Source organism: Mercenaria mercenaria, chromosome 7 (assembly GCF_021730395.1).
Source record: "Mercenaria mercenaria strain notata chromosome 7, MADL_Memer_1, whole genome shotgun sequence".
Lineage (NCBI taxonomy): Eukaryota > Metazoa > Mollusca > Bivalvia > Venerida > Veneridae > Mercenaria > Mercenaria mercenaria.
In genome coordinates this window covers 63,121,581-63,147,145 of record NC_069367.1, presented here as the reverse complement: position 1 = coordinate 63,147,145, position 25,565 = coordinate 63,121,581, and the positions used below count along the sequence as shown (strand labels likewise).

At 36.0% G+C, this 25,565-nt stretch overlaps 1 protein-coding gene across 1 annotated transcript; it reads left to right on the top strand.

The window, feature by feature from the left end:
- The first annotated feature begins 161 nt into the window (after positions 1-161).
- LOC123554058 (uncharacterized) lies at positions 162-19,603 on the top strand. The gene is made up of 4 exons (XM_045343933.2): positions 162-312; positions 5,845-5,988; positions 10,336-11,405; positions 11,832-19,603. The coding sequence occupies exons 3-4, from the start codon at positions 10,358-10,360 to the stop codon at positions 16,067-16,069; spliced, it is 5,286 nt and encodes a 1,761-aa protein (XP_045199868.2). The 5' UTR covers positions 162-312; positions 5,845-5,988; positions 10,336-10,357; the 3' UTR covers positions 16,070-19,603.
- Positions 19,604-25,565: the final 5,962 nt, after the last annotated feature.

The window sequence follows — 25,565 nt, the reverse complement described above, 5'->3', positions numbered from 1 at the left end:
GTGCTGCTTTGTTGAAATCTTTTCTTTTTAATTCTGACTTTTTTATGCCACAAACATTAAGACATTTCTTGTTTACTTTGATTTCAAAGTTTGAGTATGCCACGCTACGCGCCTGCTGGCCGATAACTTTTTCAAAACGAAAGTAGGAAAACACTTGTGATATATTGTATACTAAAACGAAAGTGGGCTCATTTTTGGAAAATGCGATGAGTATTCTATCGGAAATTCCAGGTGATATACATTTCAGAAATTCCCGATGATATAACTGGAATTCCCCTGTGGTGCAGAGACATGGAGCAAAATTAAATAATGGTAAGTAAGTTTTTCTTTAAGTTTAAACAAAAATTAATTAATATATTGATATATGATGACCAGTCATTAAATTTTTAGAGCTTTGATTTTAAAACAAGTGTTAAGCGTGCCGTAACTTTACGAGTCGTACATGAGAAAATGCAGGTAGGATTTTCGGTGGAGGTCGGGTGGTGACGGTCACGGTGGTCTATATCGAGTATGTTATAAGGACAAGTTCGGAGGTCATCCGCGAGAATTTTAAGAAATTCTACAACAGTACAAGACAAAACGCTGCATTTAAAGCTTCTTCAGAAAAAATGTTTTGTTTTTGCAACGAAAAGAACAACAACAACAAAACAAATAGCGTTTTTATCTATCAAAGATGCAATTTGATAAAAACCACCGAGGTAGTGATTCCGTGTAGTTACAGTACCAGTACCTGTATACTTCATCTATGTATCTATTGATTGTTTTCTGATGTGTCGATTCGCCGTAAAACCCAACTCATTCATTCATTCTGATGCATTACATTGTAGTCTGTTTGGAAAATATCATTAACGATTTTTTGCTTTTTAATTTTTAAGAGTTGTTATTTTTTGCTTATTTCTGACGATGTAGGTTTGATATATTCTCGACCTCATGTATAGAAAAAAGCAGTACGTAAACAACACAAACATGTACGTTCAAAATACGCCGACATCAAACTATGTTGTGACAGGAATTGTACCAATAGCCAGTAGCATGATAGGGAAGTTTATCCCACATCAAGATATTATTAATAATAAATGAACTAAGCCAGTGTGCTGAAACTGGATTTCTTGGGATTGAACGATTGACCATTTTCAGTATAGTCCGGGTCTCGGGCCTATGGACTTTGGTACATAATAGAACTGATCTTTAAATTCAGAATCAAATCAAATTGAATCGCATCGCGTGCTCAATGTGACTATCAAAAAATAGAGTAAAAAAGGGACTCAACTTCAGTGGAACAAATGCTTTCATGATAAATGTGGTCAACTAAGACATGGAGTGCATTCAGCTAAAAGAAAAAAAAGTTACATCCATGTGTGTCTTACCTACATAGATCTACATTCAGACCTGTGCTATAGTTCACATTTGAAAAACACTATGTTTCATTTCCCATGTAAACACATGTAGCGCATTTCAACTTGTGAATAATGACCACCCTCAAATAAAGAAAAAAAAAACTACATCAGATATTACATCAGTCTATTTTTTTGCCAGTGACGGCTTGACAGTATGTAAATCGTTCTTATTTACCCTTAGATACCACTTTTGTATATTACACAGAGGACAGGAATATCATACAGTTAGTTAGCTAAACAGATTTACTCGAAACAGTCCTTAATGACCGCTATATCTTAGATTAATTTAGTAAACGGGTGTGTGAATGTTATTATTTGTACACATGATATCAAAGGGGTGCCCCTCGGCGCTGCGGGTCCGAACCCTCGCTTGGGACGTAGAATCCTTTCATGTGATTAAGCCATTCAATTGGTTTACGGAAGGTCGGTGATTCTACGCAGATGCCCGTCCATTCCTAAAATAAAGACATGAGTAGCACCCGGGGTCTTCCTTCACCTTTAAAAGCTAGAAAGTCGTCATATGAACAGTGTGCCGCTGTGACTTTAAACCCAACAAAATGAACACACACATATATTATACTAGTTATGACGTAGGCACTTATGACACACCTATCCATATTTTCCTGACAACAGTTAGAAGAAAACAACACCCCCACCCCAAAAAAAATAAAAGCTACAAAAAAAAAAAAATAAATAAAAGCTACAAAAAAAAAAAAAAAACCAAAAAAAAAAAAAAAGGAAAAAAAAAAAAACGTTCTTCTTTCCTAGTACATTCTTGCCATGAATAAAGATCTTCTATCAATTTACTTTTGAATATAAAGATAAACTTACCATTGTATCTTTTTGCTCTTTAAAATATACTACATATCTGTATTGACTAGGTTTTGTTATCCGTAGAAACAACGATGTTTGGGTAAACAGTCTGTGAGGGGAAGTAGTATGTTGGCATACCAACGTTTAATGTTGAGATTACACGCCCCCTGCCTGCTCAGTTTTCTATGCACTGTTTCTGTCAAGTTATAAAGTTTGTTTACTATATTACTCTTTGGATCATTTCATTTAATTTTGAACCTTTCGAGTGATGATATACTTCTAGTCCTACAATTGTTTTTCATATCTAAATACACACCAATCCCCTTAATTTCAGTCACCACGGCCACCCGTCTGTCTATATATTTTGCGGGCCGCTATAGGATTGCAATTTGAAGTGCATTTTTTCAGATGTAAAGGTCATGTTATACTGAATCATCACTCAATAACTGTACTAGTAAAGCTTTCCCCTGATGTTCTTAAATGAAGACACACTACCATTCATTTACCTTTTATTAGCCCGCCATCATCAGATGGTGGGCTATTCAAATCACTCTGCGTCCGTCCGTCCGTTAACAATTTCTCGTTATCGCATCCCCTCAGAAACTACTGGGGGGATTTTGACCAAACTTTGTCAGAATGCTATATTGGTACCCTAGTTATGTCCCCCTGAAAGCCCTTTGTTTATTTCTATAATTTACATAGATTTATATAGGGAAAAACTTTGACAATCTTCTTGTCCAAAACCACAGAGCCTAGGGCTTTGATATTTGGTATGAAGCATCATCTAGTAGTCCTCTACAAAGATAATTCAAATTATTTCCCTGGGGTCAAATATGGCCCCGCCCCAGGGGTCACATGGTTTATATAGACTTATATAGGGAAAAACTTCGAAAAACCTCTTGTCCAAACCCACAGGATCTAGGGCTTTGATATTTTGTATGTGACATCATCTAGTGGTCTTCTGCTAAGATTGTTCAAAATATCCCCCTAGGGTCAAATATGGCCCCGCCCTGGGGGTCATATGGTTTACATAGACTTATATAGGGAAAAGCTTTGAAAATCTTCTTGTCCAAACCACAAAGCCTAGGGCTTTGATATTTGTAATGTAGCATCATCTAGTGGTTCTCTACCAAGTTTGCCCTGGGGGTCACATGGTTCATATAGACTTATATAGGGAAAAGCTTTTAAAATCTTCTTGTCAATAACCTACAGCATTCAGATTTGGACCACATGTATAGTTTTGAGTGGCAAGATGAACCTTGACATGAGTTGACCTTGATTTTGACCTAGTGACCTACTTTCACATTTCTGTAGCTACATCCTTCAAATTTGGACCGCATGCATAGTTTTGTGCATCGGAAAAAACTTTGACCTTGACGTTGACCTAGTGACCTACTTTCACATTTTTGAAGGTACAGTCTTCAAATTTTGACCACATGCATAGTTTCGTGTTCCGAAATGAAATTTGACCTTGATTTTGACCTAGTGACCTACTTTCACATTTCTCAAGCTACAGCCTTCAAATTTGGACCACATGCATAGTTTTGTGTACCGAAAAAATCTTTGACCTTGACATTGACCTAGTAACCTACTTAAACATTTTTGAAGGTACAGGCTTCAAATTTGGACCACATGCATAGTTTTGTGTTTCGAAATAAAATTTGACCTTGATTTTGACCTAGTGACCTACTTTCATATTTCTCAAGCTAAAGCTTTCAAATTTGGACCACATGCATATTTTTGTGCACCAGAAAAAACTTTGACGTTGACATTGACCTACGACTTACTTTCACATTTTTGAAGGTAAAGGCTTCAAATTTTGACCACATGCATAGTTTCGTGATCGAAATGAAATTTGACCTTGATTTTGACCTAGTGACCTACTTTCACATTTCTCAAACTACAGCCTTCAAATTTTGACCACATGCATAGTTTTGTGTACCGAAAATAACTTTGACCTTGACATTGACCTATTGACCTACTTTAACATTTTTGAAGATACAGGCTTCAAATTTGGACCACATGCATAGTTTTGTGTTTCGAAATGAAATTTGACCTTGATTTTGACCTAGTGACCTACTTTCACATTTCTCAAGCTACGGCCTTCAAATTTGGACCACATGCATAGTTTTGTGTACCGAAATGAACTTTAATTTTGAGAATGACCTTGTGACCTACTTTCACATTTCTGAAGCTATAGGCTTCAAATTTGGACCACATGCATATTTTTGTTCTCTGAATTGAAATTTGACCTTGATTTTGACCTAGTGACCTACTTTCACATTTCAGAAGCTACAGTTTTCAAATTTGGACCACGTGCATAGTTTTGTGCACCGGAAAAAAATTGACCTTGACATTGACCTAGTGACCTACTTTCACTTTTGTGAAGGTACAGGCTTCAAATTTGGACCACATGCATAGTTTTGTGTTTCGAAATGAAATTTGACCTTGATTTTGACCTAGTGACCTACTTCCACATTTCTCAAGCTACAGCCTTCAAATTTGGACCACGTGCATAGTTTTGTGTACCGAAATGAACTTTGATCTTGAGAATGACTTAGTAACCTACTTTCAAATTTCTGAAGCTACAGGCTTCAAATTGGGACCACATGCATATTTTTTGTGTTCTGAATTGAAATTTGACGTTGATTTTTATCTAGTATCTACTTTCAAATTTCTCAAGCTGCAGCCTCCAGATTTGAAGCTCATGCATAGATTTGTATACTGAAATGAACTTTGACTTTGAAATTGATCTTGTGACCTACTTTCACATTTCTCAAGCTACAGCTTTCAAATTTGGACCACATGCATGGACCACATGCACAGTGTTGTGTACCGAAATTAAATTTAACCTTGATTTTGACCTTGAGCTAGTCTTGAAATTGGAACATTCAAAAATGACTCAATGGTGGGCGCCAAGATCACTTTGTGATCTCTTGTAAAATACCGAATGGATTAGTCACATAGATTATATTTATGGGTATATTTGATAAAAGTACATTGTATTACAGTGTATGTTTTGTTTTGTTTTTGTTGGGTTCAACGTCGCATCGACACAATTAAAGGGCAAACTTTGATGGTGGAGGAAGACCCTTCGCGCATTATTATTTTGTCAGGGGCGGGTAGAACCACCTACCTTCCGTAAGCCAACTGGGTGGCTCCTCACATGAAGAATTTAACCGCCCGTGAGGCTCGAACCCACATCGGTGAGGGGCAAGTGATTAGAATTCAGCGACCTTGGACGCCCAAATACAGTGTTTAAACTGTTGGGATTGCACTATTGACTTTATACTATTTTTTCTAAAAACAGTCAAAATTTTATGTTTTAAGCTTCCCTAGACAAAACGAAGTACTATCGAGCTAGATGAAATGAACTGATTCTGACCCGAAGTGCTGAACATTGCATAAAATACATGAATATTTATTAAATGATAGTATAGTTGCCGTTCCGTCGTGATCAGTCCCATTTAGGCTTTCATTTTCTTTGTTTTCTTTGTTTTCTGTTATTTTCATTTCTATTCGAATAATCAAGCGCAGCTCTTATTGTTGTTTTTGTTTGTTCAATACAAAGATTCATTTATATCTTGTTAACATAAACTAAGTACTCTAGCAATATAATCTTTCTTCATTTCAGAATTAGTGTCTACATCGCATATCATTTGCTAGGATCTACAACAGATGAATATATATTCCAACGACTTTTTGTATGGTTTACTTTCAATGACTGGAACACAGTAGCTGTTTGTTTAAAGAATATTTTGTACCGTTGAAACAACAGGTTAGTGTCAATTAATCCTTTACATTTTCTTCTTTCGTACTATTGTGTTCAATCATATCTAAATGTAATTCGATCCAGCGAATCTTGTTCTTTGTTTCCATAGTGTCGACGGCCCGGGAGGCATATAGTGTTTGAACTGTCAGTCTGTCACGATTTCTTGTGTACTCAACTCCTATAGTTTGAATATAATGAGACATTGTGTACATCATCACAAAGAAGTGGACATACGCATATTTCGAGACTTTCGTATCCATTTATTCTCTTTGAGTTCTGCTTCTCTTTTGGATCTATGTTACAGGTTCAGTTCAGTTCAATTTAAATGAAACTTGGTATACATCATCAACATGGAGTGAGCATGCGCGTATTGTCGGATCTTTCATGTCCGCGCCTAAGGCGAAGAGATATAGATGTGGCGTTGTCCGTCCGACTGTTTGCCCGTACATCCGTGGGCGTGTTCGTCTGAAATTGAAAAGGCTCATATTTTAAAATGCGTTTTAGTTAAAATCACCAAACCTGACATAATTATTAAAAAGCAAATGATCTTTAATCAAATATAGTTTTATTTTCCTTGATCCAGTAGAAGCAGAGGTTTTCCCCTTGATTTGGTAAAAATAGGATCTGACTTACCATTGATGGATCTACATGAAATATTTTTTACAAACTGACTATAAATATAGATCACGCGCAGCCCATCAGGATCGCTTCAATAATTGTAGAGTTATTACCCTCTAATTGTTTTAGAAATATCATAAATTTCTACATAACACAGTAACTCATATGCAACTTTTACAGGATATTTAAACTTAGTTTTGAATTATTGCCCTTGAGTTTTTTCTTCGGATTTAAAGCGGCTCGTTCATATAGCACTGGTAAAATGAAGTTCGCTTTACATTTGATCGAGTAGCTTTAACCTTATAGTAGGAATAATTACAAAAAAAAAATTGTGCATTTTGGTATGATGTTAGAAAATAAAGAAAGGGTCTATGACGTCTAAAGACTTCGTGCTCCGCATAACGCTGGTTGAAAAAACGTAAGTAATTTTGTTCACTGGTGAAATGTTTTGATTTGATAAACAACATTCCTGCAGAAGAACATCATTTTAGAAATATCAAATGGTATAAAAAGTCGATACTATTCAAATTAATTTACATTAAAAATCCTTCTGGAACAAATAAAATAACTTTGTGCATATAGTTAGTTTACATTAACCTTACAGAAGTGTCTGTGTGTATATGTGTGTGCGTACGTGCGCGTGTCTGTGTGTTCGGGTTTAACGTCTTTTTCAACAATTTTTCAGTCATATAAACGACGGTGTCTGCTTGTAGCTGTTAGAACAATAACCAACTTTATACTGCTGCCTCCATGGTCAGCTTTTAACGAGAATTTGCAAGAATTCTCTCCCTTAATTACTGACTGTGTTAAAGCAATTCCCTGCAAATTGGATTGGCTTACATTAGCTAAAAGTCGTGTCATTCATGACCTAAGTCAACAAAACATGTAGCCATTTTTTGATATAAATCATGTTGTTTTATAGATTCATAAAGAAGTATTATTCGTGTAAATTCGTGTTGTCATGTAACAGAAAATGAAAACATTTAAATAAATTCCTTTTCTTTTGAAACATTGAAATCCGAAAATCATTTGATAAACGAGCTTTCCCACAAACACATGTATACATAATAGTTTTCCTCGAGAAAAACGGAACTTGTGTGAAGATACATGTATTCCCATTTTGACTGATTGTTCTTGTCCATATAACGGTACTTTTGTTTAACTTTCATGCTTAGAAGTTTACTCTTTAAAACATGATCAAATAAAGTAATAAACTAAGCAATACTGTATTTGACAGGCAATGGCAAAGAAAAACCCGAGCAATTTAACAAACTTAAAAAAAACATACATGTTACTAAAACACGCACACACATCACTCACGTTTTAATAACTGGTCTTGATCCAAGGTTTTCCATAGAAATCAAAGAAAGAAAGAATTTATTGAATTATGAATCAAGTTTCTGATTTTTTTCTGATCAGCATCGATGTATGTGTATCATAGAGATCCTAACTCATTTTTACACAATTAGCTCTGATTCATTCTGTCTACTTATTGATAGTGTCTAAGTTACTTGATTATACATAAATCAAATATGCCATTCAGATATGTGTTTGTACATACTGTATATACAATTCAGTCATGAAATCAAATTTATCTTGTAAACTAAAGTCTTTAGCTGTAAAGGTGGCTGTTTTTCATGCTTTCCACGAACAAAACCGTGACAAAAAATGTAGATCGTACTAAAGAGATAATCCTATCGTGCAAACTCATGGAAAGCATGCCAATTTTTTTCAAGCTTGGATTTTATTTCTAAAATAGACATGATATTGCGCGTCTGTTAATTTCACCCTTTCTTTGCACATCGTGGAAACCATGCTGTGTCTTTTGTTTAAATACAAGTACACATTCTCTCCCCCCTCTCACCAGCTTTCAATGAGCGCCTAACTTGCAAATTACACTATTTCATTAGAAAACTATTCTTTGAAGTAGTTTTTCTCCTGTCGTCGAACGTTTCAATATTCCAAAGATATTTACCTTTCAGTTGGAAATTATGTAATTTATGTTGATTCGTATTGTTCTCATAAACAGTTTGTTGAAAAATCAAAGCTCTGTTCTTTTCATTATTTTTTTTCCTATTTTTTTTGACTAATTAGACAATTATGAACGTTATTATTTCAAAAGACTATATTGAATCGTACGTCAGTTGTTGGTATATGCAGTTCCGTAAATCAACACGGTTTAAGTTACATCAGAATTTTAAGAAATACACAAGTTTTTTTTTTATTTCTTGATACACTTTGAAGTAAAATGGAAGCAAGAAGCCTTTACCCTATTACACTTAAAATTATATTAATGTATTATTTATAAAGTCAAGAATACCTACATATGTGATAATAAATTGTCATGCTTTGGAAAATATTATTTATTTGCCTCTAAAGTAAAAGAAATTGAAAAGTTTACCGTTTTTCACTACATGTTCAATATAAGCGACGGTGATACTTTTAAAACAAAATTGGAAGCAAGAAGATGTTCAGTTAGAATAAATATTTTCACATCAAATTGAAGAGAAGAAATTGAAGTTTACTGTCATATCTGGTAAAATATTCACAAACCAAAAGACATATTTGAAATTAATCATTAAAAATAAATTTCCTGTATAATCTATTGCTCAAATTAATATCAATAGGGAAACCAATATTGATTATCGGATAATTTTCAAGGGGGACAACCTAATATAATAAGCCCGTCAAATATAATAAAAGCTGGGGATGACTGGAATATCACGCCGTAGACACGTGACATTATACCCCACCCAGTCACATTATACTGACACCTGACATACCAGTCCTAGCACTATCCTCTTAATGCTGAGCGCCAAGCGAGGAAACTACTAGTACCATTTTTACGTTTTTGGCATGATGTGGCCGGGGATCGAAACCACAACCTACCTCATTCGAAGCGGGCGCTCTAAAACTAGGCTACCGAGAACAGATCTCTCTTTTACCGTAAAATTAACTCACTTTGGAAGTTACAGTGACTATCGTGCATGCCTTGTAAGCCAAAGTGGCTTCGAATGCCCATAAGGGCGGAATTTGTGTACTTTAATCAGGCAAAAGTACTTGCCCACTTCCAGGAAGCTGTCTTCCAACATTGTACGGTGTAAAGATATTAGAACTGTCTGTACTAAATAAGTTGAAACTAATTTTTGGACTTTGAAAAACATTATGTTAACTTTCTAGACAACATAGCCCTGTTGAAGATATGGTTCATATTTAGTTCGACTCTCTCAAGAATAGGTAGAGCTATTGCACTCTTCCGCATCCCGATATGTTCAAGTTTAGCTGTTATCTCAGTAGCTACTAGTAGGTCTGGATTGGAATCTCACACCCTAGTTCACCGCGATGATTAGACATACACTGTACAGGTTGCATAATTCTGTTTTTCAATTTTACACTCCCTTTCCGACTTAGCAATGTTTTGCTTAATTTTTTTTATAAATTTAAGCTGGTATCTCAGTTACCTCAAATGGCACTGGAATGGATTTAAATTTCAAACACCTTCAGTGTAATAATCTGACACGCATTGCACATGTTCTGTTACTTTGTTTGTTGTTTCATATGCCTTTTTTCCATTTATTTGTATTCATTTCGTTACTTTTAGTGACAAAGCTTTTGAATAGTTGAGCGTTGCTGGCACCCGACAGCACGTGTTGTAGTTTACTCTGTATTCGTATTTAAATATATAATGTTTTTTTGTCTTTCCAAATTAGACTATCACGTTAAATATATTTACAGAATAAACTAGACTGCATGAAACATGGATACCAGAAAGGAACCAGACAAAAACACGGAAACAAATGACGCTAAGAAACTATCTGAAATGACAAAAGATTCACCGAATAGAGTAAAAAACATGGAAACAGACAGGAACTTCGATGACATAAGTCTTCGACCAAACGCAATGAAAGGAAAACATAATTTTGGTAGAAGAAATTTCAAAGAGGAATTGCGAGGTGCACAGAGAAAGGACGGACATAACGCAGCCTATGACCAAAGAAGCAATACCACAAAGAAACTTCAAGCCAAAAGAACAACTTTATATGTTGTTGTCTCTGAAAAGGTCACTCAAAGTCGTAACTTAAAAGGCTTTTTGCTTTATAGAATGGGACACCCAAAAGACCTAGACTTTGCAGTTACAAGTGTGTCTTCAAAAAAGGACGATAGGAATAAAAGTGTAATTTCCTTACAGTTTGAAAGCTTCAACAAAGCTTCTCTAGGGAAACATTTGCTCCATAAAAGTAACAGGAATGCTCCAAATAAGGTGATGTGCTTCTTGGACGCTGCAGAAGCAGAGGGACAAGTAGTTGACACAACCAAACAGAGACAAGAAAAGATTGCAAAGGCTCAGCGGGAGATAGCTGAAAGAGCTGAAGATATGATAAGAATGCATGATGCAAAAATCAATGACGTTCGAGAGAGACTTTCCGATGTTGATAAACAAATCGGTAATAAACACGGGGTTTCGCTATTTGAGTACGATAAGCTATGCAATGAAAAGCTGGCATTTGAAGATAAGTTAGAAGAATTGGGAAGACAAAGAAAAGAATTCAACAGGTATATGAATTGTTTGAAAGAAAAACTGGAAGCGCTCATAAACTGCGACAAGTTTGAAAAGGAAATACAAGAAGTCAGGAAAGCGTTTGGGGTTGAGTGTCGTCGGTTTTCAGCAGCATTACCGATGTACGCAAGACGTGAAGATATACTGACGACAATCGGGGAAAATCAAGTGTGTGTGATTCTCGGTGAGACCGGATCTGGCAAGTCGACGCAGATGGTACAGTATCTTTACCAGGCCGGGTTTGCAGGTACATTTTGTGTCAGATTATAAACAATAAAACAACAGATATAATTTAGTGAAAGGGTCCTGCATAATTTGTTGGTACAGTTTTCGAAAAGCGCTTAAAGAGACGAATTCGGTAAAACTTTCTGAAACCATTTCCGTTAAAGAAAATATACATGAGAACTTTCAACGATTAAATTGTATTTTGCATTTTGAAATGATATCTAGTATCAATAACATCATTTTCATGGTTATTTTTGTTCTAATTTTCTGTCATTAATGTCGATTAAGTCGTCCGGTATTCTTTATGTAAGACACATATTTTTAACACTGAAAAAGAAATATCTCAAATTTAAAGACGAATGCAATTACGAAAATGTGATAAAATATACAAAAAGATATACGACGTAGCAATAAGTCCATCATGAAGACATGCTTGTTTATTTTGCAGGTAACGGCATTATCGCTTGTACTCAACCGCGAAAGATAGCTGCTGTCAGTCTTGCGACACATGTTTCTTCAGAGCTTGCCTCAAGTGTTGGTCAGGTAGTTGGCTATAAGGTAGGAATGCAGAAGAAAATGACTGCAGTGACAAAGGTACTGTTTCTGACTGATCACATCCTGCTGAATGAATGTTTACTTGATCGGCTGTTGAAAAGGTATTCATGCATTCTTATAGATGAAGCACACGAACGAAGCATTCATACCGACTTGCTACTTGGTATGCTAAAGGAGGCCCTTGATAAAAGACCAGACCTAAAGGTTATTATAACATCGGCCACAATAGACCCCGATATATTTGTCAAATATTTTGGTGGAAGGGATCGCTGTCCCGTATTGAAGGTTTCTGGAAGGGCATTTCCAGTGGACGTATTCTGGGAACAGGATATTTATTCTGATAGGGCTTTTCCTGAATATTATGAAACAAAGGCTCTTAACAAAGCGATTGAAATTCACAGATCAACAGAAATTGGCGAAGGAGACATTCTTGTATTTCTAACTGCAGTAGCAGAAATAGAGAGATGTACCGAGAAATTAACGGAACAAATCGGGGATGCAGATGTCCAGTGCTTGCAGTTACACGGTAGGCTTAAACCAGAAGAACAGCAACTGGTGTTTGAGAAAACGCCAAGGGGAAAACGAAAAATTGTTTTCGCAACTAATAGTGCCGAGACGTCAATAACGATTCCTGGTATTAAGTTTGTTGTAGACACTGGTGTCGCAAAAGAAATGAGATTTGATCCGAAGAAAAACATGAATTCGCTTAATGTGGTATCAGTCAGCCAAAGCTCAGCTAACCAACGCAAAGGACGTGCAGGAAGAACGGCGTCAGGAATTTGCTACAGATTGTACACAGAGGAAGACTACATGATGATGGAGAAGGCTTCGAGTCCCGAGATTCTTAGAATACAAGTAGCACAGGCTTTACTTAAGCTGATGGAACTTGGTGTAGATCCGATGAAGTTTGATTATGTCCAGTCACCGTCACTAGAATCCATGGAGTCTGCAATGGTTGAACTGAAATCCATAGGAGCAGTAAATGCGTCAGGAATATCGGAACTTGGTAGATGGATTGCGAAACTGCCTGTTGAACCAAGGTTCGGCGTACTCATAAAGAAGGGTATTGATATGGAAACCGTAACTGAAACTCTAATCGTAGCTTCTTGTTGTAATCAAAGTGGAATATTTTTTCGAGTTGGGACACTTGAAGAGAAAAAAGCCGCTGATTTGAAAAAAATGAAGTTTTGCCATCATGGTGGCGATTTACTTACAATGCTGAATGTATACAGGGAATGGGATAAAGTGAAAGAGAGAGAGAAAGGAAGCTGGTGCGACAACAATAGCATAAACGGAAAGGCAATGAAAGGCGTTCGAGACATGACGAACGAAATAACTTCAATACTGAAAAAAGATTTAGGCCTGAAGATAAAACATGAGTTTAAAAGTCCAGAAGAAGCAGACAGACTGGTGCAGAGTCTAATCTTTGAATGTATGGCTTCGAACCTGGGGTACTACTTAGGACATGAATGTGCAGGCTATCTCATAATAAATCGTTTTCAAAGAGTGAAGCTTCATCCATCCTCTGCAATTTTGGCATTGGGTCTCCAGCCAAGTTGGGTGGTTTTTAACAAAGTACTGAAAACCTCTGAAGATTTCATTACAGAAGTAACACCAGTCTCAAGCGAAGTTGTTAATGATGCGGTAGAGAAGAAAAAAGTTGGTGCTGATTTGGAAACACTTGCGAATCAAAGAGTAAATCTTGCTCTGAAAATACCCGTTGGAAAACATGTTATTTGGAAGTTCGTTGGTCCGATGCACAAGAATCGGAGGAAAGTAGAAGAAGATATTGGGATAAAATGTGATGAATCATTAGTTGTCATAGATGCAAATAAAAAACGCGGAGAAATAAGTCTTTTCTGTTTACCACAGTATGAAGATAAAGCTTCTTATTTACTTCGATCAATAATTGAGCCAATTCAAGAGCAAGTAATAAATGAATCGAGAGAAGAATCTATCGGTAACGAAAGAAGTGGCATTCGTGCAGTTTTGCGAGAGGGCGGTGGTGTAGTTGAGGTGCTGATGCCTTATGAATACCGATCACTTAAAATATGGCAGAAAAAATGTATGTATGGGACAGACATTGCTGAAGATAGTATTCGAGAAGTTTTCAGATCATACGGACCAGTTGAGCAAATCTGGAGACCAACAGGGAGAAAACAACATGAAAATGCATTTTGGGGAAAGGTGACTTTTACCCACCAAAAAGATGCAGTTGTTGCCAATCAGGACATAAATAATGACACAAATTCACAAATAAGATTAGAACCGATCACATTTGAACAACAGTCTTCTCAAGAAGGTTTCACTATGAAAGTAACGTGGTGTCGACGACCATCCAAGGGTCATTGTTTTGTCTCTGTTGAGCGGCCTGAAGACCTTCCACTCCTTCTGATGTCATCACCGAGAGTAAACGGGAATCTCGTCACTGTATCGCTTTGTAAACGACAATCTGACCTTTTCATAAAAGGTTTGCCATCAGATGTCACCGATGATAACGTCAAAAGATCTTTAGCAGAAGTACTTGGTCTCTCATTTAACAGTTGTAGAGACAGATTTCGTGTTGTTATTCCGCGCATGAACGTCATCTGGAGCGCCGATCAGCGAGTTCGTAAACAAGAGGAGCTATCAAAATTAGTCTTAATGTATGCCCAAAAGGACTCATTCCGGATCCATATCAAGGAATGTAAACAACAGACGGTCATGTGTACAGCTTTTGTAACTTTCTCTGATGCACAGATATGCAATGACACTGCGAAAGAGTTTATTCAAGGGCAATGGAAAATTGACGGAAATAAAATTTACGCCAGTCTAGAGTGCAAGTCGTCTGTCCATGTCAACAAGAAATTGTATCAGATTGTGAAAGAAGATGTACAACGGTCGATAAATGGTTATGCTGATGATAATTCCAATACTTCTCTTGAGGCAAGAACTTTGAAATCGGGACACATATCACTAGACATTAAAGCAGACACTCCATTAGAGCTTGCTAAAGCGAAAGTCAGAGTTGATCATATAGTTGGCGGAGCTACTTTTGGATATGAGAGCAAGAAAAACATACAGGTTATGTTCTGTAAGAACGGAAGGCAGAAAGCACAGGAGATTGAAACGGAAACAAAGACGTTGGTATTCATAGATGAGAGAGAAATGACAGTTACAATACAAGGAGGTATTTCCAATAGGACCCGGGCTGCGGAACTGCTAGATGATTACATTGCGAACCAAAAGACTATAGTAGAAGTAGAAACTCGTATGAAAGGCGGAAATAATCCTCCAGGTCTGATGAAAGCGTTGATAACTAAGTATGGGATAACATTTGAAACCTTAAAGAAGGAAACTGATGTAACTGGAATACAACTGAATTTACGTTTACATGAAATGACTATTACAGGAAAAGAAGATGCTGTAAAGAAAGCTTTGAATGCCATCAAAGAAATGAGGGAAGAGATAATTAAAAGATACAAAGCTACAGTTTTAGGTAACGACTTACCAGACTGTCCAATATGTCTGTGTCCCGTTGAAGAATCTGACATGTACCGACTTGAGTACTGCGGACATGCGTATTGTAAAGTTTGTGTGACGTCACTGATTCAAAATGCAGTATTTGATCGACAGCTTCCGGTCATCTGCGCTGCTGAGGGCTGTGTCAAGCCTCTCGTCATTAGAGATATCAATACACAGATTAAAATGGGGACTGTCAAGAGGAAGGCTGTTGTTGATTCGGCTGTTGCATGTTTTGTCAGCAAAAATAACAGGAATTTTCATTTTTGTCTCACACCAGACTGTGTAATCATATACAGGGCCACTTCTAACGGGGGCATGTTTGTTTGCCCGATGTGTCGCATGAAAATCTGCACGTCTTGTCATGCCTTGTATCATGAGGGGCTGACATGTGCCATGTACAAAATGGCAAAGAAGGAAGGCGATTCTGTACTCGAATGGCATAAAGAAGATCCACTTCACCGGAGAATGTGTCCAAATTGTGGGTTTGGAATCGAGAAAACGGGAGGCTGCGACCACATGGAGTGCACGTTGTGCAAAGCAAACATTTGTTGGAAATGTATGGCGTACTTTCCTGTAATGAGGGAATGTTATGGACATATGGCTACAGCTCATCATTCATTTGTTTAATATGAAGAAAGCAGAGGTCTTGGCAAGCTTTTTGATGGTCAACTGGTTTACTTGATTATCTTCCACGCTGTTTTTGTGAGCACTTCAAAATGTATGGTATTTATCATGTATGTTTCTATTATCACATTAACATAAACATTTTCAGTACATAATTAATATCTGATTTTGCAAGTCATGATTGCATGTAATCCTTACTTAATGAAATGATAAGTATTGAAATATTTTTAATCATACTCGATATGAAATGTCGTGAATTTATCTTAAATTGAAAAGAAGATAAAAGGTACACATTATTATAAAGGGCTTCAAGTGAATCTTTTAATTTTGAAGATACCATAAGTCGGCTACATTCTGATAAATGACATTAAAGGAAACATCATGCGTAATTTTTAGATTTATGAATTAACCTCAAAATTCCATAACGTATTTAATTTCTAATTATAAATCGTATATACAACTGTTTTCGAATTAGTACAGCAGTATTTGTTTGTATAAATGATAACTCATATTGACTTCTGTGAGTACCGAATAACCTATATTGCTATTTCATTGTGAAGTCACCAGCTTAGCGTCGTATATAACCGCTTCAGACAAGCATCATTTATGGCATAATTGTTCATATAATTAATAGGGAGACCCACTCTAGTATTTATAGATGTGAAAATTTCGTTTATTTGTTGTGTGCAATTGTATTTATTAATAAGCACTATCAAATGTATAAATGACAATGTTCGGTCTGTACAATGTTAAGCACATGCATTGTTTAACCGAAAAATCGCCTTACTGTGATAAACCACTGGTACCAGCCTTGAAAGAAAATGACATTTTACATGTCAATAGACTACCGCGATATATACGATGTTAACCATGGTCGTGAGCGGTAAAATATATAGTCACTTTCATTCGCTCATTTTGCAGCTTAAACGCGCAGTTCGGCAAAATGGGTTCTATGCATAATGAACAAAATTATGATTCATTTTGTGTCGTCCACTAGTCACATTTTCTTAATTTGTAACGTTTGCCAGACTGCGCGTTTTTTTGTGAGAACATACGCGATTGAAAAGGGCTTGTATATTTTCCCGTTTATAATCATGGTTATCACAGTTTACATAGGGGTAGGATAAAACATGTACAATGACATTTTCTCCCTTATCTGGTACCAGTGTGATAGATGTGCAAAGCTATAGTTTATCTTCTTATTGTTTGCTTTGTTGTCAGCTAGATATTGTTTTATCGTTTTGTTAAATAGATCACATAATTTAGTTGTTTATTAATCATATCATGTGATTATAATGAGAAAAACTTTGTGTTCAGGAAACAATGGACAATGCAGTAAATGTGTACATATATAAGCATTTCATAAACTAGTGCAGTTAATACACTTTTTTCAGCATACTTGAGTAAGTGTGTTCAGATCGCGTTGTTAACTTATCTAAATTGCTCAGGTTGAGCTATTAGTAAAAATGGATGTTCTGGCGTCCTTCGTACATCGTACTGGGTCCTACGTTGGCTTTTTTCCGTAACCATCTTCTCCTGTGAAAATTCTGATCGGAATTACAGCAAACTTGGGTCAGTAGCATTGCTCGGCCCTTTATCAAATGGTTCAGCTTTGCCCCTTTTAGGTACCGCTAGAGCTAAAATAGAAGTACTTTTTAAACGACTTCTTGTCATGAACAGATTGCCGGATTGTCATTAAAGTTGATCTGTATTATCATTATATTATAATTTCCTCTCCCAAACAACTTTTTCTCATAAACTGCTTCAGCTTCACGGCCTTTGAAATCGTAATACTTTATACAAACTGCTTAATGGATTTTCATCAAACTTTATCTGTAGCATCATTATAAGTTCCACTCCTAAATTTGTCCAGATGGGGTCAATCGGTCCGCTTTAAGGGCCGCTAGAGCTAAAATAGAAATACCTTATAATTACTCGCTTGATGAATCTTCATCAGACTGACTTGGTTTGTTGCATTTCAGGTCCTCTCTAAATTGACTTTAGATAGGCACACTTATTCTTGTCAAGGTTCGTTAAAGTCGGGGCACGTGGCAGGCCACTGGAGCTAAAAAGTAGAAAATCATTTGAACGAATTCTCCTCAATAATGACTTGATGGATCTTCATCAAATTTAGTCTGTAACATCATTGTTCCCAATTTTGTTCAGATGGGTGTTGCGGGGTGGAGAGAGGGAGTGCACTTGGTCCAGTTTAGGGGCTGTCATAGCTTACAATAGTAGACCTTTAAACAATTACTTGTCATGAACTGCTTGGCTTGCTAGGGGGCGTGAGAGGTGTTGCACTTTCCATTACCTCTCATGAACAAACTCAATCAAGTGCTGTTATTCTACTTGGTTGCATTCTGTGCTTCCAAAGAATCTACATACAGATTGTATTATTCTTCAAACGTGGGCTTAAGCACCATTTTAAGGTCATCTTCCAAATTTGTTTAAATTGGACACAAAAGCTAAGAAACCTGTTAACAACTTCATTTTATAAACTGTTTTATGGATCTTTATTGAACTTGGTTTGAAGCATCATTATAAGAGCCTTTCCCTATTATGTTCACACGGGTGCACTCGGCCCCCTGTAGGGTCCATTAGGGCTTAAATAGGAATACATTTTAACGACTTCCTCTCCTGAACCGCATTCCAGATTTCATCGTACTTGGTCCGTAGCTCTATTATAATGTCCGATCCCAGTTTATTTCAAATGGGTACACTTGGTCCAATTTAGGGACCATAAAAACTAAAAATAGAAAACTCTGTTAACAACTTCTCATTTAACGCTTAATGGATCCTCTCCCAACTTGGTCTGTTGTATCATTGTAAGGTCATCTTCCAAATATGTTTAAATGAGGGCCCATGGTGGATGTTCAGAAGTTAGATCCAAAGGTCTCTGTCCTACGATGAGCAACTGAGTCCCATTTGGGTCTCGTGCAATTATTTATATATATATATATATATATATATATATATATATATATATATATATATATATATATATATATATATATACATTATGTAGTTATTCTTAATATATAAGCTTGTTCCTAATAATGTGTTTCAATCTGTAAAGTTTAATTTACATTTAATATTATGTAAGGACCTTTATTTTATAGACGATCTTGAAAGCTATTAATTCTTTTCAATAATCTAAACTGATTTGTAGATTATGCTCATATCAATATAAATACAGTAAACTTCATGTCTTTAGATGGTGTGTTATATATAGTATAACTTATGCCCATAAACGCATGATATGTTTTTAAATATTTTGTTGCAGGTGTACCATATGTACTGTTAATAAATGTTAGAAATTTTAATCATACCTTTCTCCTCTTCGTTCTGTCATTGGTTTTGCAGTAATTCTGTGATTCCAGCAGGTATGCAAATTTTGATTCCATACCTCATGTTTTTATTTCGATGTAAATGAGATGTGGAACCAAAATGTGTAGTCCTGTTTGGCGCCATATAACCTATACTGTGTTGGTTCGCCGTAAAACCCAAATAAATAAATAAATAAATTTTGTCGTTTGAGCTTTAGTTTTGTTCTTATTTGAAAGAATATTATTTATATATCTCCTTTCTATGTATTTCTAAGTATGTAAGCATGCCACAATGGTATTTCATGATATAATTCTGATTTGACTCAATGTTATAATAGACATTTACGAATTAAGTCTATGTGGACTGTGAACACCTAAGACGATCGATTTTTCAAGGGGACCGTCTCAACATGATAATTTTAATCTATGTGTGGTAGGAAAACATTCCAATAATGATGGTAAGGTCTGGCTTATTATGTTACCGCACAGGATAAGATTTGGATTTGTCTGTCCGTCTGTCTGTTCGCCAGAGAGGTGTTTTGTTATGCATATCGCAAAAAGTATTTGATCTATCGTCATAACACTTTCCCGAAAGGTTCTTCAATATTATAAGTTGCGCATCTGCGACAAAGTTGAAAAGATGAGCTTATCTGTTCGCAATGTATCCGATTTCCATCGTCGTCGTCGTCCGAAATGAAAATAAATCTTAACTGGGTTAGCTGGGATCAAAATGTAGGTCAGCAGGTAAAACATTGTGAACACTGTAGAAAACGTAATATCTTGCGTCTCCATTCCTTTGTTGTTATTATACGCCCGAAGGAACGTATTTTGGTGTTCGTCTGACCGTCTGTATGTCTGTGTGTCCGTCTTAGGGGTCAAAGGTCATATAACTTTGTTTCGAGTGCGATGTGTAACTCTTAAACTGCTTGAAGGATTTAAAAAAACTTGGCACAAATGTTCACCACATTGAGACAACGTGCAGAGCACATAGCTCGCTTCAAGGTAAAGGTCACACTTAGAGGTTAAAGGTCACATGACTTTGTTTTGTGTCTATGTTGCTTTGCATTGCGGTGCTCTTGTTTTTATTTGGCAGATTCTTTTTTTTGTTCACTTACAATATTTTTTATTGAATTACTTCCCTTTTATGTTACTAGAAATAGGTTATTTTGTAACTTTTTTATTGTTAGCCGTAGGTAAAAACCGAGACCACTTATCTTTGGTACAACATGGATGGTACCTGCAAAGTTAAGGTGTATTTTGACACATCTGTACCTGTTAGAAATTTTAGTGGACTAAGAGTTTTTCGGGGAATTTCTACCGTTTGTTGTCATTCTCCTTAGGACTTCAACAGTAAAGTTCTTTAAATTTTGCTCCCATCCTCTGATATTTGACTTTATCAAAATCTTTGGGGGCCTCCGTGGCCGAGTGGTTAAGGTTGCTGACTTCAAATCACTTGCCCCTCATCGATGTGGGTTCGAGCCTCACTCGGGGCGTTGAATTCTTCATGTGAGGAAGCCATCCAGCTGGCTTACGGAAGGTTGATGGTTCTACCCAGGTGCCCGCTCGTGATGAAATAATGCACGGAGGGACACATGGGGTCTTCCTCCACCATTAAAGCTGGAAAGTCGCCATATGACCTATCATGTGTCGGTGCGACGTTAAATAAAAAAAAAATATCAAAAACTTTTACCAAAAATTCTAAGTTAAAAAGGGACAAAACTCTGTCAAAATTCAAATCACAGTTATGAGGATTGTTTTTCCTGGTGAAGACTTCGATAGTAAATAACTATTTTAAGTTTAAAGTCAACAGCTTAGCTTTGATAGTAACAGAGACATTTGACTTTATCAAAAACTTTAACCAAAAATTCTAATTTAAAAGGGGGCATTATTTTGTCAAAATTCAAATCAGAGTTATAGGGATTGTTTCTCCCGGTGTAGATTTTGATAGTAAATAAGTATTTTAAGTTTCAGGTCAATAGCTTTGGTAGTAACAGATATATTTGACTTTATCAATAACTTTAACCAAATATTCTAAGTTAAAAAGGGGCATAATTCTGTCAAAATTCAAATCAGAGTTATAGGGATTATTTCATCTGGTGTAGACGTTTATAGTAAATAAGTATTTTAAGTTTCAAGTCAATAGCTTTGATAGTAACAGAGATATTTGACTTTATCAAACATTTTAACCAAAAATTCTAAGTTAAAAAGGGGCATAATTCTATCAAAATTCAAATCAGAGTAACGCAGATTGTTTTTCCTGGTGTGTACTTCGATAGTAAATAATTATTTTAAGTATCAAGTCAATAGCTTTGATAGTAACAGAGATATTTGACTTTATCAAAAACTTTAACCATAAATTCTAAGTTAAAAGGGGCATAATTCTATCAAAATTCAATCAGAGTTATGGGGATTATTTTTCCTGGTGTAGACTTCGATAGTAAATAACTGTTATAAGTTTCAAGTCAATAGCTTTGATAGTAACAGAGATATTTGACTTTATCAAAAACTATAACCATAAATGCTAAATTAGAAAGGGGCATAATTCTGTAAAAATTCAATCAGAGTTATGGGGATTGTTCTTCCTTGTGTAGACTTTGATAGTAAATAAGTATTTTAAGTTTCAAGTCAATAGCTTTGACAGTAACAGAGATATTTGACTTTATCAAAAAATTTAACCAACGGAGACGCCGACGCCGACGCCGGAGCGAATGCAATAGCTCTACGTTTTCTTCGAAAAGTCGAGCTAAAAACAGGCACATCCAAATGTTATATCACCAACCGCATAGTGATGATATAATAACTCAAACCCTATTGCCGTTATAAACTCTTTTTCATATCGCGCATAATATAATTAAACTATGTTGAGACGGTCCCCTTGTAAAATCTATCGCCTTAGGTGTCCACAGTCCACGTAGACTTAATCCGTAAATGTCTAATAGTGGGTATTTAAATTCACTATGTGTTTGTATAGAAAGACAAAAACAAAACAAAACAAAGCAAAAACGTTTATTTCATATAAGATCCTCTCACTCGATAACAATATTTCGACATTTTCCATAATATCAGATTTTCGAAGACTTATGTTCACATCAGAACTATGTGTCTAGTATAGAGAAAGGTTATATTATATTTGGACCACCTTTGACTAGGCTTACATTCTATAGTGATCAGCTTACTGAACAAACTGTTCACCCGACATTCACTATTTTGCCAATAGGGTGGAAGTTTTGTAATTTAGCATTCCTCTAGAAGTAAATTTTGTTAACATGTTTGCATTAACTACGCAAAAAAATACTTTCACTCATTTTTCTGCCCCAATCCAGTTCTTTAAAAGTCACACAGTGACACACATTATAAAATGTGTTTGTAGAAAAGGAATGTTAATGAAGGTACAACAATGAACTTGGTTTGTTTCAATCAATTTCTTTCCACAAAACGTGTTTCGCTAGTTTGTAAATTCTATACCCTTTGTACTTATTTTTATGACCTTACATAAATGGGATGAAGTCGTAAAATTAATAAATTGTTATGATGACACAGTTTGATTTTGCGGAAATTTTGGAATTTTATCAGTGACGTATTATTCTGAAATCGAGCTTTATTTGTTTAAGTAAAGTAAATGGTGGGTTAGCTGATTAGTTGCTCCATTCTGATGATACTTTGCCTGGATGTTCCTTGCATGGTCTTCTTCAAAAGTTGCTCAAACGGTTCTGCTTGGTTGAACATAGGGGGCACCAGAGCTAGAACAGAAAAATCCTAAAACGACATCTTAACCACTCGTCAGATTTTAAAATAATTTCTTACAAATAGTCTTTGTGAGTCTCTCTACAAAATTTGTTCCGATTCTTCCGATTCGTCAAAAAGACATGACCACCTGGGGGCGTTGTCACTTTTCCATGTATGTATATTGTGGAAACTTGTCAGAAACTGCTAGCCCGATTAAAAAGTTATTTCACACAAATGGTCCTTGTGTATGTATAATGGGAAAAGTGACAATGCCTTTTGACGAGTCTGAATAATCAATTTAAACATATTTTATTTGTCCATGTCATTACGTGAATAATTTATAATAACAGTAAGACAGAAAGATAATAAGTTTACGGTTATCCTTTCGGAATCGAAATAATTTGAATAATTACGGTCGAGGGTCACAAAAGGACCATTTTTTTGTGGAAATATTTTAAAATCGGGCCAGCAAGACGATTTTCAAAGTTTCCACTATAAACATATCTTCTAGTATGAAATTACTGGTCCAATTTTAGAATAATTTGACATAATAGTCCTTGTATGACGCTCTACCAAAATTGTTCAGATTAGTCTGGATTTTTAAAAAAGACGGCCACCATCTAACAGTTCAATCATATCATAATCGTTGGGCATAAATCTAGATGTTCGACATAGTTGTCACATTGGCGGTTTGGTGTATGTACGTGCGTGCGTGCGTCCTAGTTTGTCCGGGCTGTAAATTATCCATGGATTCTAGAGATTCTTAAATAACTTGGCACATATGTTTGCCTCAATGACACGGCGTATGCGTGCAAGAACTAGATTGAAGGTTAGGGTCATACTTTGAGGTCAAAACTCGTTGCTGTTTTGCTTGAAAGGTATGTAACTCAGCCGTGGATTGAGAGATTCCTAAATACTTTGGCACAATTGTTCTCCCCGATAAAAAGAAGTGTCATGTGCAACAACTAGATTGATAGCTTAAAGGTCAAGGTCATACTTACAGGTGAAAGGTCAAAACTTGGCGCAGTTTTTCTTGTTCGGGCTGTAACTCGGCCATGGATTGAGGACTTCTTAAATAACTTGGCAGAAATGTTTGCGGCAGTCCGTTCTGTCGCCGCCAAATAGTATCATAAATGTTAAGTCACTTTAACCGCTGGCAGGCTCGACATTTTGTCCGTGGGCATCTAGTTAATTAATTTCATGATATATATTTTAAGCTTTTTGGCCTTTCATTATTATATTGTGATGTGAACAACAAAAAGAATCCTGATATTGGCCGAGTTTATTTGCCAATCTAATTAAAGGAATCTGATACTGGCTCAGATAATCCAGTATTGACAAAGGTGAGTAAAAATATTGCCGGCATTATCCTCGTATAACTTCGCCAGTTACTGTAGTGTAACCGTGTAGAAAATTCATCAAAACGTTTTTACCAAAGACCATTACAATATAGTGAGATCATAACATATAATACTTGTAAAGTATTCTTGGCTTGTGTGACTCATAACATCTGCAATAAATCTAACAAAACTTAAGTTTCTATAAAAAATAAATATGTTTGAAATGCAACTGCTAGCAGCAGTCTGGACTGGTATTCGTCTGCAGCAGTTAACTTAAAGGTAGACTTACCCTTTAGAACACTAAATATACAGATAACAACAACTTGGTAGAAATAGCATGCGGAGCACTCGGCACTTGGATATTCATATAGATTCATTGACATAGGTGCTTGATTAATAATGACAGAGCTAAACGAAAATTTAACTTTTCAAAGCCAGAAATCTAATTTCTCAGTCGTGCGCCCACAATACGTAGAATTTAATTTCTAACTTTGGTGTGAAGGCCAATATTTCACCTTCCGCCACCAATTTAATTAAAGACAGGGTCAGTTTTTGGATAAAATTCTTCTTCATAATACTTTTCTAGTTAACACACATTACCACACGTTCAACATCGCGAGAGTGAAGTAACGCCATTCGATATTTATCAAATAATTAAAGCCTTCGAGTGGTTTGCAGCCTGATTTATCGTGGTTCAGAGTTCAGCTGCGTAGGAATTGAATCACGAGGTCGTTAGTCTGAGTGGTTAAATATCTAAACATCGTTCGATGAACCGTGGTAAATTAGACGAGAAAGCTCAATAATGTCTTGATTGCTTACATTCCTATATGCTTATTGAAACATTTTGACAAATGTAAAATTATGATGAGTATACTTTGTTTATTCGAGTAACAATGAACCGCACATCATGATGCTCTCGCACCGGTCCGCGCATCAAACGTTGTTTATCGTAGAATATACAAATATTGACATCCTTCTTTGTTTGAATCGAAGACAAATAGAGAAATGTTAGCATTTGTCTAGAGCAGGTAATGAAAGAAGATATATTGATGTTTCAGAAGAACAAAGTGATATGAGATAACAGGAATTCCACAATTCTGATTTTCC